The sequence below is a fragment of a genome, unplaced genomic scaffold, assembly GCF_019419815.1.
Source record: "Pyrus x bretschneideri cultivar Hongxiangsu unplaced genomic scaffold, Pyrus_bretschneideri_v1 Contig5, whole genome shotgun sequence".
Classification (NCBI taxonomy): Eukaryota; Viridiplantae; Streptophyta; class Magnoliopsida; order Rosales; family Rosaceae; genus Pyrus; species Pyrus x bretschneideri.
In genome coordinates this window covers 11,513,429-11,527,790 of record NW_025999787.1, presented here as the reverse complement: position 1 = coordinate 11,527,790, position 14,362 = coordinate 11,513,429, and the positions used below count along the sequence as shown (strand labels likewise).

At 37.8% G+C, this 14,362-nt stretch overlaps 1 protein-coding gene, 1 long non-coding RNA gene and 1 other non-coding gene across 4 annotated transcripts; 2 read left to right on the top strand and 1 right to left on the bottom strand.

Moving 5' to 3' along the window:
- Nucleotides 1–531: 531 nt before the first annotated feature.
- LOC125470500 lies at nt 532–634 on the top strand. The gene has a single exon (XR_007252782.1). It is a non-coding gene; the product is annotated as a small nucleolar RNA Z103 (small nucleolar RNA).
- A 4,359-nt stretch (nt 635–4,993) lies between these two features.
- Nucleotides 4,994–7,769, top strand: LOC103963783 (G-type lectin S-receptor-like serine/threonine-protein kinase RLK1). Its single transcript, XM_009376635.3, has one exon. The coding sequence runs from the start codon at nt 5,156–5,158 to the stop codon at nt 7,562–7,564; it is 2,409 nt and encodes an 802-aa protein (XP_009374910.2). The 5' UTR covers nt 4,994–5,155; the 3' UTR covers nt 7,565–7,769.
- A 35-nt stretch (nt 7,770–7,804) lies between these two features.
- LOC103965539 lies at nt 7,805–10,912 on the bottom strand. Of its 2 annotated transcripts, XR_007252759.1 has the most exons (7): nt 9,986–10,912; nt 9,513–9,585; nt 9,109–9,171; nt 8,922–8,964; nt 8,651–8,806; nt 8,445–8,518; nt 7,805–8,208 (listed from the first exon to the last, which is right to left on the bottom strand). It is a non-coding gene; the product is annotated as an uncharacterized LOC103965539 (long non-coding RNA). The 2 variants fall into 2 exon arrangements; XR_007252758.1 differs by having other exon boundaries at nt 8,651–9,171.
- Nucleotides 10,913–14,362: the final 3,450 nt, after the last annotated feature.

Here is a 14,362-nt window from a genome sequence, read left to right as displayed (position 1 = left end):
TGCCAAAACAATTCAGATTATTAATTTTCTTCTGCTAATATTTTACATTTAAATTCAATGTTTACTAACGTTTCTCTTCAGGGGAATCGCCTGTTACCAATGTAGGTAAGAACTATCTTCCTTTTGTTTGGTCTAAATACATGACCAATTACTTGGCTGATCGTTGGTCGGTTTAGTTGGACATCCAAGAGTATCAATCTTGAGATCCCCACTAGAGATATAACCTCTCCACATGCCTTAATCATGCCAAAGAACACCTTGGCAATAAAGAAATTGTTAAATCTATACATAAATCACTTTCATTACTTATTGGTTAGATTTAACAATTCCCCTACCTCTAAGATGTTTTTTTGGCTTGGTTAAAACATGTAGAGAGACTATATCTTTGGTGGGAACATCTGTGTTTATACTTTTAGATGTCCATAAACTCCTCAGTAAACAATCAACTGATTGGCCATGTATTTACAATAAACAAAATAAGAAAATCTTTATCTACAAATTGGTAACAGTCAATTCCTTTGAAGAGAAAAGATGGAAGTGATGATTATTTGTCCAAATCATGAAAGCTGAAACAACTCAGCAAATTATATCTCTATATTACATAGAGACACCAAACCAAACATATCTGATCCATCTTTCTACAAAATTCTTTTTTCGTTTTTTTTTTTGCAAAAACAATGTTTTAGAACTAACTACCAATTGACAATATTAGATTACATTTGACCAAAGAAACAATAATATATTATCACTGTCAGTGATATCCATTGTGAGTATCTTTAGGAGGAAAAGAGAAGAGGAGACAACACGTACATATTCTTCCTTTTTCTTTCTATGTGTTTTTGGGTGGAGGATATGAGAAATTGTTGGTGTTTGGCTTCTGTGGCTATGTTTGACTGTGTTTATATTGATATTGTTATTCCTTTCAGGGTTGAGAGATCAACACAGAAAGCGTAAGAAATAGATGAACAAAGCAGATTGAGCTGAATAATCTCGGTCAAACAACAATCATAATTGTAAGCTCAAGAGTAACTGTTTTTGTGTTAGTTGCATGTCTTAGTAGTTAGCAATCCTTTCCTTTACATTTGATGAAATCATTTATGCATTACTGAAGCTTTGTTATGCACCTAGCTCTTTGCTTCTCTTGCCTACTATCGTTTTCTACTATTGAAATACAACTTTATACATGTTTTATAAACTTTTAAAACCCGCAGCAACGCGCGGGCTCTATTACTAGTTAGATTCTAAATGTCTTGTGGGCATGATCAATGGTGCTATTCAACCCGACACTTTGCTTGAGGCTCTCTTATATGACATTCAGTGTTTGGAAAAGCAATTGAGGTTAATAAAAATTATTTTTGCTCCACGTGAATGTAATAAGGCAGCACATGTAGTGGCATTTTTTGACCTAATAAGAACGATTATCCTTATTACCAAACAAGGAGCAGCTTTTGAGGGATGGTGGCCTTCTTAGATGGGATCGTGTTGACCTCGAGTGGTTGTTTAATACTTTGACCTCTGATATAAACATTTCCATTCGAATCTAATGAAACTTCTATTGATGGAAAAAAAAAAAAAAAGAAGAGATTACCCTTTAGAGCTTTGATTTTTCTTGGTATAAATAATTTTGAACATGATATATACTAATTTAATTTTCTATTTTGGCAGCGAGACAGGGGTGGGTTTTGAGGATGTGATATGAAGAAAGTTGAGGTTCCACCATAAAATTAATTGACAATATGAGGAGTAGCCCCTCTTATTTATAAGTATATGCAAAGTTCCTCCTCTCATCAATGTGGGATTCATTCTCAAAAATATTGGAGATGGATTCAAAGGTGTCATAACGTTGATCATTGGAGCAAAGTTTAGGTTTTGTGGGATGTCTGTTGAAGGGATGGACATTTGTCGAGTTGAGAGCGTGCTTCAGAACGTTTAGCTGTGTTTGGCAGGGCAGAGAGTGCAGCAAAACATGATTTGAACAAGGTCTAAGATTTTTTATAAGAGAAATGCTAAGATCAACTCCAATGGTAGGCTAAAAGTTAAATTATCTCCCAAAATTTCCCTCTAAACCTACTCCAACCCAAGGGCAATAAATACTAAATACTAAACCAAGGCCAAATTTCTCCCAAAATTTAGCCCAAAAATCGGAGTAGATTCCATCTAATATTTATCAGAATTTAAATTTTTTTAGATTAAAATGTTCATAAAATTAATTTACGATAGTCTACATATTTATTTTTTAAAGAAAAATTAATTTAACAAAAAAAATAGCCTAAATTCATTCTTTAATAATCCAGAGCTAAAATTTTAGGCTAGAACAGTTGGAGCAGAAAAGCTGTTTCTGGGCTAAAAGCTAAATTTTTCGGGCTAAAATATTTGGATTTTAGCCCAACCATTGGAGATGGTCTAAGAAGACTCTCTCAGAAGTAGAACTCTCTCTATAAACTTTCTGTCTCCTCATGTTTTTCTTCATAATGTTTTATAATATCGACACAAGAATTAACATTAAACTGTGAGTGGCAGAAGTCCATGGAAAGTCCCATTTCGAGAAAGTCTCTTTAACATACGCCCATCTCGAGCAATTATGTATTCAGTTTCAATAATGACGAATGAATAAAATGGAGATTCATACTGATAAATATTATTAGGGTTGCTTATAGATGGCACATAGTTCAGTTGTTTACATTTGGCTTCATGGTTGGTTGGGTGGTATTGGATTGGTTGGAGGGCGTAATCAATAATTACGTAAGGAGTGACGACAGTTTGAGAGGGACAAGATATCCCCAATTGCGGTGCAGGGGTTCATACATATGATGAAAGGTTGGAAAGAAAGAAAGAAAGAAAGAAAAGATAGGGTAGAGATGGATGGATAGATATATGTGTGGAATGAAAATTTGGATTCTTGGAGTTGGCCAAAGGCCAATTTTCCTTCATCTCGCCAAGCAATGAGCCAATCCAACCTGCCCCTCTACTTAGATTGACCATTCATGGTGCAAATTAAAGAGGATTGAATTTTAAGTCCTTGTTTATAAATTGCAATGTTTTTTTTTTTTCGAGTATAGAATGCATCTCACCTTACATTGATGATAAACTAATTAATCATATGTTTTAGACAATTCAAGTACTACATGAGGCAGCAACATTTTTTTGGCCTCTTAATCAAACGGTACGTCAAATCTGCAGAATCGATGGCCCCAAAAAAGTATATTTGTGGAAGTTCAAACTCGAATTGGATGTTCCAAACGTGTGTAGCTTCATGCATTTATTGCTAGAAAAATGACCCTACATCTAATGAGTTTATTCATTATCTTGGTTCTCATAAAAAGTAATAATCACATAATTACATGAGAATCGTAAGAGGATAAGAAAAAGTGTATATTACAACCGGTACAGGTAAGTTTTTCTCAACGCCCGAGCAAAGTTGGCTTCTATATTTTTGGGATAATTGTGTAATATATTTGTGTACTAAACATTGCTGTAGGTAAGTTAAGCCTAATATGTCAACAGACTAAACATCCAAAAAAATGAGTAAGCTCACATGTCCTTTTTAGTTCCTTACGTATTATCAGTTGTCGAATTGAATAAATTAAATAAAAATGACGGACATAATAAAATAAAGATGTGTTGAGGACTAGTAATGGAGTCTGAGAATTGAGATGCTAGTAAGGCCTACAGAAAGGTTGCGTGTTATAGAAGCGATGGCATGGCACCTAGGCCTGGCAAACGGGTCGTGTCTATCGTGTTCGTGTAACACCTGTTATCTTAACGGGTCGTGTCGTGTCACACCCGTTATCTTAACGGGTCTTTAACAGGTCGTGTCACTTTACCCATCGGGTAAAGTGACCCGACCCGTTATGACCCATTATGACCCGTTAAGAAAAAAAAAATTTTTTTTTAAATTTGCACATACCACACATTGCCACATAAATATTACTTCAAAACATTAAAACATTTCTCGTTAGTAACTAAAAATAGATTGATTATAAACAGAAAAATGTTGAAAATGAGGGACCTTGCATGAGTTTATAAGAGGTTAGGCTACTCCCCATATTGCCAATTAGTTTTATAGTGGAACCTCAACTTTCTTCATGGTATCAGAGCAGGTTGCCCCATAGCCAAACGGCCACACGCACTCCACGTCACCCCGTTGTACTGTTCACGTGTTAGACTTTAAAATACAAAAATACCCCACACATGAGGGGGCGTGTTAAGAATAAATAAGTTAGATTACTCCTCATACTATTTTATGATGAAATCTCAACTTCTTCACGTTCAACTTCTCCATGAGATAGTTTTTCTTATATCTTCACTCTGATTTTCTTATATCTTGCTATTATTTATGTGGTGGTGCCGATGAACCTCTTTCCTTTTATTATTTTTTCTTTCACCTTTTCAAATGCACCATCCTTATTTTTAGGAAGTTTTAACGAAAAGGCCAAGGTACTATTCATTTTAACAAAAAATCACATTTTTACACTAAAAAGTCAATCCTAATACTATTCATTTTACCCTTTATTTTGTCTTTATCATTAAAACTCAAAGTTTTCAAGCCCTTTTAATTAGTTTTTATTTTATTTTTATTTTTATTTTTTATCATTCTATTCCTTCTTTTTAGATGGTGCCCATGCACCATTCCATAAACTTTATCTTTTTCCCTGCAAAACCCACAAACTGCAGAAGTAATAGGAGAGATTTTTGTGCGATCGTTACACGAGACAGTCATATCGGAATAATTTTCAACCAACCTTCTCTAGGAGCCGTCCACATTGGAATTGACTAAGCAAAACGTGACATACGCATTTACAGGGAGTATTTTTGCTCACCACCATTTATTGTGGTGTATGCTCATCACCTTATTTATCACAGTTAAATGAGTTTGAATTTCAATATTCGTGTAGTGGATAGGCACAAATCTCAAAATTCAAACTTATCTAACGGTAATAAATAGGATGGTGAGCATACACCACACTAAATAGTGGTGAGCAAAAATGCTATGGGCGATTACATCTAGAAACGCTTAGTCAAAGACATGCATGGAGATTAGTCGAGCCTAAAATTTGGCACATAAACTTTGACTTGAAGAATTCCAAGGAAGCAATGTTTCATTAAGAAATATAGCTAATCAATTAAGCTAGGCTGAAAAATTGGTGCTTTTGCAATGGCAATGGCTTTTTCTGTGCGGATGCTTTTGTTCTCCTCATTGTTTTTGCTACCAATTTCTGTGTTTTCGCAAAATAATGGAAGAGTAGCAGTTGGAAATTATTTAACTGCAACTACAAGTAACTCCTCATCATGGCTTTCTCCATCCGGTGATTTCGCGTTTGGATTTTTGCCCCTTGGAGGCAATGATCTTTTCTTGCTTTCAATATGGTACGCCAAAATCCAAAACAAAACCGTAGTTTGGCATGCATATGAGGATAACAACACCATATTTGCACCTAAGGGATCCACTTTGAACTTGAATGCCAGCAGTGGACTAGTTCTTAACGATCCTCACGGTGTGGAGATATGGAAATCCGAAACAACCTTCGGGGTTGTTGTAAACGGGGTCATGAATGACAACGGAAACTTTGTTCTTCAAGACAAAAACTCGGGGAGCTTATGGGAGGCCTTCAACAATCCTACAGACACCATTTTGCCTGGACAGACAATTGAGAGAAATGGGAAGCTTTCGTCTAGACAATCGGAGAGTAACTACACGAAGGGGCGGTTCCAGCTGCGCTTGCAAGATGATGGAAGCCTCGTGCTCAACACCATAAACTTGCCAACAGATTTTGCCAACGAGCCGTACTTTGCCACGGACACAACAGCGGGGACTCTGGAAGGTAGTGAAGGTAAACAATTGGTGTTCAGCAACTCAGGGGACATGTTTGTTTTGGGAGAAAATGGTGGAAGATTCATTCTCACAACGGCAGGAGTCTCCCGGGTGAGGGACAGCTACATAAGGGCAACTCTTGATTTTGATGGGATTTTCACGCTATACTCTTACCCGAAAAATTTCACTGGAATTGCAAGCTGGAGTCCCCTGTGGTATAAGCCGGATGATATTTGCCAAGCACTTAAGGAAGACATGGGCGTTGGTGTTTGCGGATACAACAGTGTCTGTAAGATGAATCAAGATAACAGGCCAACCTGCCAATGCCCGAGAGGGTTTTCTTTTCTTGATCTCAATGACTCATACCGAGGCTGTAAACCCGATTTTATACAAGGCTGTGAAGGAGATGAGGTACAAAGTCCCAGAAAAGATTTGTATGATATCGTATTGCAGACAAATACTGATTGGCCAATCTCAGATTATGTGCGGCTAAAACCTTTTACCGTGGAGAAGTGCAAAGAGTCTTGTTTTCAAGATTGTTTGTGCGTTGTTGCTGTTTTCAGGGATGAAAGCTGCTGGAAAAAGAAGTTACCTCTCTCAAACGGGAGAGTGCAGTTAGATCTTAATTCACAGACCTTCATCAAAGTCCGAAAGGCTCCAGTGCCAATTCCTCCTCCAACGTCAATTCCAGATGATAAAGAGAAGAGCAAGACCACTGTTATACGTGTACTATTAGGTACCTCCATCTTTGTTAATGTTGCTGCTCTCTGTCTCGGTTTTTTCTTCATATTCCGGAACAAACCGGTAAGATCTAGTACCGATCTTGTTTTGGACTCGAATTTGCTCTCTTTTAGCTATGAAGAACTACGAGAAGCTACAAATGGATTCGAGGAAGAATTAGGAAAGGGTGCTTTTGGAGTGGTTTTCAAAGGGGTGATGCAAATTGGTTCTTGTGTCGAAGTGGCGGTGAAGAAGCTACGCTATGTTATGCAAGATGTCGAGAAGGAGTTTAAAACAGAACTGAATGTAATTGGTAAGACGCATCATAAGAATCTGGTTCGTCTTTTCGGATATTGTGACGAGGGGCAACAGAAATTGCTAGTTTATGAGTTCTTGAGCAATGGCACACTGGCAAGCTTTCTTTTTTCTGAGATCAAACCAAGTTGGAAACAGCGAATTGAAATCGCTTATGGCATTGCGAAAGGGCTTTTGTACTTGCATGAAAAGTGCAGCACGCAGATTATCCATTGTGACATAAAGCCGCAGAACATACTTCTCGATGATTATTACACTCCTCGGATTTCTGATTTTGGATTGGCAAAACTTTTGATGATGAATCAGAGCCAGACTCATACCGCTATCCGAGGAACAAAAGGTTATGTTGCACCTGAGTGGTTCAGGAACTTGCCAATCACTACCAAAGTTGATGTGTACAGCTTTGGTGTTGTGCTGCTGGAGATTATTTGTTGTAGGCGAAATGTTGACGTGGAAGGTAACTGCGAAGAGAGAGCAATTTTAACGGATTGGGTTTATGATTGCTACGTTGGAGGAGTATTAGATGCTGTTGTAGATCATGAAGTTGAGGCCTTGGGTGATCGAGCGACACTGGAAAAGTTTGTGATGGTTGGGATTTGGTGCATTCAGGAAGACCCTTCTCTTAGGCCTACTATGAGGAGGGTTGTGCAGATGTTTGAAGCAGTTGTCGAAGTGCATGTTCCGCCATGTCCATCTCCATATACCAGAGCAGGCTGAAGCCGCCATTAGTTGTATCGCAGCCAAGGTATAATTTATTGTCACAGTAGTAGCTAGCTTGTTTCCTCTTTGTCAAACTATCTTTAGTCTACCGACTTGTTGTTTTGTAGTGTGATGATTTAGATCACACCCGTTGAAAGAATGCTTTATGTATGCAACTCTTGTTTATGATCTTTTATGAATGATAAAGTGATTCTTATATCTACACTTTGATTTGGTTTTGCTGCTACCAGTTGTGCGTCTCTGGCTCAACAATGCATCAACACAGCAAATACAATCTTTTCATTTGCAATCTCTGCATATCCTCGATAATTAAAAAGAAGCAGAAGCACAACATACCACTGAGCATTAAACCTAAACCCAACTAAGGAGATCAGGTAATCCACTGGACCATACCAACTTAGGGTCCTTGTGCCACTTCAACGTAATTCTGCAAATAGACAACTTTATGTCCTCGCATTTGGCAACAATTTCCATGTCTCATAATTTCCCCCTAAAATTGGCACCCAATAAAGTGATATAAGCAGAGGAGAATCAACCAATGGAAACTCTACCTATACACATATAACACATGTTTGACTGACCTCAGGTCCATAGAAAGGATGTCATGCTTGACTGACCTACAGTTTAGGCGTTCCTCCTTTCTATGCATTATATAAAACGAAGCAAAAATTTTAAGAAAAAAAGAAATCGATATACCAGAGCATATGACAAATAAATAACTATATAAAAAATATCAATTTTATGTAATTAGAAGAAAAGAAAACTCAGAAAGATAATTTAAATTTTAGAGAGCTGCCTTCGAAGCGTTAGACTACTATCACTGGAAGCTTGTAATGACTACCCAGTTCACAATTGTGAAGTCGGAAGAGGAACTTACAGAAATCATTTATACTCCCTCAGGATTTACATATCTCAAGTAGTCGTCCCAGTTGTTGCTAGTCTCATCATAGCCTAAAAGAAATTCACAAAACCATTCATATCACAAACATGAATTTTGATATAAAATATACATGAATTTAAAGAAGAATCTGACAATCCGTAAATAGACCAATCTAAAGCAAAGACTTCACCCATAAGTTTTACCTCCATAGTAATAGGTAGCAGACAGATAATAGTTATGGAGATAGCACATAGATGAATCCATGAAATCAGGTAACAAAGGGGTAGCAGACGCTCTGATGTGATTTATCCATTTGCAGCATTACCAGAATGAATAGACCCATATTGGTTAACAGAAGGCTGCATGGAAAAAGAACTCAAGCTTGGAACCACCACATATAACATAAATGAATGAATGTTTCAAATGTAGTTTGTTAATAGTTTTTCACGATCAATTGTTGTGATACCTAAATACCTTATCTCACCCTGTTCAATTTATATCACGTCTCATACCATAACTACAAACAAATACACAGTTACTCAGTTTCTCAAACAATCAACTTTCACAACATACAAAATAAAACTATCACAATACTACAAAAACAAAAAACAAAAAAAATTGTTCCACAAAAGCCTCAAAGGAAAAAACCAAAATTATTTACCTTGAGCACAAAGGGCTTCGAAAGCTTCACACAAAAGCGCCAAAAAACGAAGAGTAACGTCTCCTGAAACGAAAAACAGAAGCAAATGATACGCCCAGACAACGAATCTAACAATATAAACAAAACCCAAAATTACAAAAACAAAATCCATACACAAATCCCATCTAAATATCGAAAAATGTCAGCGAGATTCTCTCACCCATGCAAATATCTAGATCATTGTCAGATTCCAATCAACTTTTGTTAAGTGAATTAACGTTAATAAATTGTGATAGGAAGTAATGATTATGTCCAACCTTCGGGTCAAGATTTGTAGGCTATATCTACAGAATCTACCAAAACAATTTAAAGGCCATACTAAGAAAGTAAAAAAAACTCATCAGCAAACGCCAGGGGTTTCATACCTTTTATATACCTTGAGCACAAAGTGGTTCCAAGGTTGCACATGAAAGCCCCAAAATTGAACACCACCGTTTCCTGAAATTGAAAACTAAATCGTATCCAAGCGCACACACAAAACCCCAAAATTACAAACGCAAAATTTAAACACAAAACCCCCAAAATTATAAAATCAAAATTTAATCTGCTACCCCTTCTCTCCCGTTTTTCTCTCACCCTAATGTCCATTTCTTCAAATGACCTAACTCCCTGTCTCTGTGTATACTCCTTATCTCTCTCATTTAATCAAAACTCTCAAACCGAATTCAAAGCCTCATCAGAACCCATAGCATAATCTAATGAAAAATATTACCCAAAAAACAAAAAAGATTCAATTTTTAATATTTTAAAATTGAAGAAAACACAACCCATAGATTTGAAAAAAAAAATTAAAAAAAAAAAATAGAGAACTTCGAGATGTAGGATTCAAATAACTTACCAGAAAACGTTAACCTTTTTGGCTTAAAATCATCTTCAATCCAAATCAAAAAGCTGAAGAAGCTTAAACTACTTCAGATTTTTCCAGTGAGCCAAGATTTGACAGGGATAGAAACGCAAGTTTGAGAGCAATGGAGACTATGGCGACAAATAGAAAGGAAGAAAAGCTTGAGAGCGATGGAGACCATGGCGACAAAGACAAAGGGAGAAAAGCTTGCAAAACACTGAGAAGAGGGCGAGAGAGAAGAGAAATGGAAAGCAAAGAAAAAAAAAAAGCAGAGAACTGAAACAGAAACGGCAGCGATGATGGACGCCTGCCAAGCAAGGAACAGAAAAAGAAGATCGAACCTAGAGGCACACTGACGAGAGACGCGTGGTCTGGGAGGACAAAACCACCATTTTACTGTGAAAAAAAAAAACCGTTGAAGACCAATTGGGAGGCATTTTCGTCAGCGCAATGTCTGTGAACAGTGCACTCGAGTTTGGATTTTAGTATAGAAATAATGTCTCGCCTAGCCAATATGTAGCCTCCTTTATCAGCGATGGTATGATGTGGTCTCACTTTTGGCAATGGTATTGCGTGTTCTTAATTCAAGTATGTTACCTCTGCCGGTTTTGTGACATTGGTGTTTGTGCTGGTGCCAATGGTGCTTGTGGTAATCATTTAGGAGATTACTCTTTATGCTTGTTTGTTCAAATTATCTTCATATTAATGAAATGGACTGTAAAAAAGATGAATATAAGCTCTTATTGAAACACTCTTCTATAAATACAATCCATTTGCTAACATCTGCATTATACAGATTGTTAGTTAGAGTTAATTAACCCGGAATTATCTCCCTAATTTATTATAGGAATGAAAATTTTCAACTTTAATTGTGTAACATTCCTACCTAAATAAGGATTGATGTAATTTGAGGTTCCAACAGAGTTTGAGAGAGAGTCCAACGGCTCACCACTTTTTTTTTTTTTTTTTTAACAAATAATATTATCTAGGGGTGTGCTATCCACACATCTCATTTTACTTCTCACACACCCCTTGATAATTTATGTCAGTTGATCTTTTTCAATTCATCCAATCCGACGATCGAAAATTAAAAAGGTATGTGAGAAGTAAAATGGGGTGTGTGGATATCACACCCCTATTATCTACACTAAAGAGGTAGGGGAGTGAGCTAAGTCTTGCTAACAATAATGTGGTTTAAATTCGCTTTTGGCGAGTGTCGAACCTAAGACTTGTCATTTCCAAGTGAAGAAGAATACCACCAGATCGTAATACTAGGTGGCACTGCTCACTACTAATTAACATCAAATTAACATCAATACGCAACCACGTGTGCAATCCAATAAGTGTGATTTTTATATAATAATAAGGTGACACGCCCCAACCCCAATATTCCTCGAATACGAGGATAGGCACGTGCTGGCCGACACTCGAGGGTGACGAAAGCCATTTATTGAGTGCAAATGCTGAAAATAAGGGATAAATAAGACTTATAATATGAATATGCAATTAAGGAACGTGTTCAGAGCGTACATCTAATCTAGAACACTAAAAGAAATAATATAAAATTTAATGAATAAAAGAATGGGTTCTACGCTGAGATGACTGGAAGATGCCGATGTAGAAGTGCCTTGACGCGGAGATTGTAGCCTCAATTCTAAGTCCTGAAAGGGGCACAAAACAAACATGAGTGGATCAAATTGATATATATATATATATAATAAAACAGTTATCAACGTACTAACCCTTAGGTTTTATGAAAACACATATATCATGATAAACATAGGTTTTCCGAAACCTAGCATGTCGTGCAATGTCTCAAATTATAACTTGTATATATAATAACCACTAGTGAATGTCCGATAACCCCCAGGCCCCATGCCGGCTCCTCGTCTCTGAGCAGACGGTCAGAGGAAAATACACTCCAGGCCCCATGTCGGCTCCCCGTCCCTGTGCTAAATAGCTAGAGGAAACACACTTCAGGCCCTATGCCAACACCAAACCGTCGTCCGAGATGGACCAGAATCTATCCCTACGTCCAGTAGCGGAAAGGACCACTAGGTACATACAAAACCAGTGAACATACATATATTGAAAAGCAACTTCATAGTATAAAGTCATTCATCATCTATACCATAAAGAGGTGTTCTAAACATGTTCTAAATATCATATCGTCATCCATCGGATATTCTTTAAGAACCCGGGTTATAGGAAAAACAGTAATAATTCAAATTAGCCTCATTAAACATGTTATCTCGTAAAATGTTTCATAAAACATAGTCATCAAATCATGTTTTTCATGTATGCATTTCTACTATCAAAACATGCATTTTTAGAAGGGATCCACTCATAGTACTTAGTTGCAGAAGAACCACATAACTAGCGAAGACGGAAACGCCATAATTAATTGCCCCTAAGCACATAAAGGGTACATTTAGTCAAACTCTACTCAAACGATTGAATTTGGGAAAACAAACATCGGAAACGGGTTCAGGACGTCGAAATTAGCTTAAGAGGGGTCCCGCACGAAAACCCAAAAAGTTCACGGTCAAAATCAACATTGACCAGTCAAAGTCAACGAGTCAAACAAGGACAACTGGGTTTGGGCTTGGATCCGGATTAGGTTAAAGGGTTTGGACTTGTGTTTGAGCCTAAAGGGTTTGGGTCTAATGGGTTTTAGGGTTCTAATGGGTTTGGGTTTTAAAAAGGATTGGGCTTAGGTCACAAAGGGTTTAAGGTTTAAAGGTTTGGGCTTAGAAGGGTTTAGGGTTAGGCTCGGCAGGAAAGGCCCAAAAGGCCTATGTTTGATGGGTCGCCGAACCCAATTAAGAAGAAGGCCGGAATTCGGCCAAAAAGTTCTTTAACTTTAAACGTTAATAACTTTGTCAAAAATCAATGAAATCGAGTGATTTAAAAACGAAAGTTATAGTTCTCGAAGAGACGAAGAGAATGGTACCTCACACGACGTCTCACTCAGCGTGGTTTGGCTAGAAAACGCCTCGAAAGCCTCGGAGGTAGTTGGAAACTGGGTAAGATTCAAATGGATATAACTTCTTTAATATTCCATGAAATTGGGTGAAACAAAAAGGAAAGTTGCAGTACTCGGCGAGATGAAGAGATTGATATTTGCACGCCGGCCACCTCGCCATTTTTTGGCCGGAAATTGCCTCAAAAGGGGCGGTGTTGGCCGGAAAATTGGGGAAAGCTCCCTGAGTTGTTTTCACATCCAAACCTTCACCAAAGACCATACTTTAACAACCATTAAACCTTCTAGACTACGAGGAAGGAAGATGGGAGGGTGTTTTTGACTTACCTCGTCGGAAATCACGTGCACCATAACTGTGCACAGTGATAAGAAGAGAGATCGCAGGGTGGTGAGGGAGAGGACGATGAAGGTCAGATGATGAAGATGATGGTGAAGTTCTCCTGTTGGCTGTGTATATGTATGTATGGGTGTGCATGTGTGTTCTTGTCGGAGAGAAAAGCACTGAGAGGGAAAGAGATAGAAATGAGACATAGTGAGAGCTCGAGGAGAATGAGAGAAGAGAGAGAGGCGAAAGGCTCGGGAGACAAAATTAGGGGGTGGGTCCTTGGGCACACCATTTAAGACACAAAAACCATTTTAAAAAGAAAAGTATCCCCAAACTTAGTGAAAATATAAAAATACCCTTTTTGTTTTGTAAATTTCGGAACGAGTTGTTACATAAGGTCTCAAAGCAATTAGTAGTTGAATGCGGACACCCGGAAGAAGAACGAACCCCTTCTTTGATGGTTTAGACGTAAGGCGATTTAAAAAGTTTCCGAAGGACAGTCTTCAACACCCTTCTTTGTGTGTTTTGGACAAAGGGCTGGTTTCTCCATAATCTTGACACCTTGGAGTCGAAGTACGAATCGTGCTGTCAGCTGCTTTGAAGAGGAAAAGTTTTTTTCCTGTTGGCCCAGTGCCTTCCTTTTGCCAAAAAAATCCAAACCAAGTTATAGTGCGAGAAAGAAGATCTGAAGAACTTTCCGATTTTTCCATTAAGTATGCGACCCCAATCCTTGAAGAAGACATCTAAGACTTGCCAAACGTATTTTTGTGAAATCTTCTAGACCAAGAAAATCCCTAAAACGTGCCTACAACCTAACTGATGCCCTATCCCTTTATGTCCAAGGTTTTGTTTTGCTTTGGGATAGTGTCTAGACCCTAAACCCTATATATATGAGACCGGCAGCCGGTGGAAGGACCATACGAGGGAGAAGTCGGAAACCGGGGAGAAATATTGGGGAGTTTCGGAGGAGTCATATTCATTAAAGGTTTTAATTTCTTCTCTTATGTTTTTGCTTACGAAAATTGTCACGGCTCAGTATCTTCTTTTTACTAGGGCATGGTGC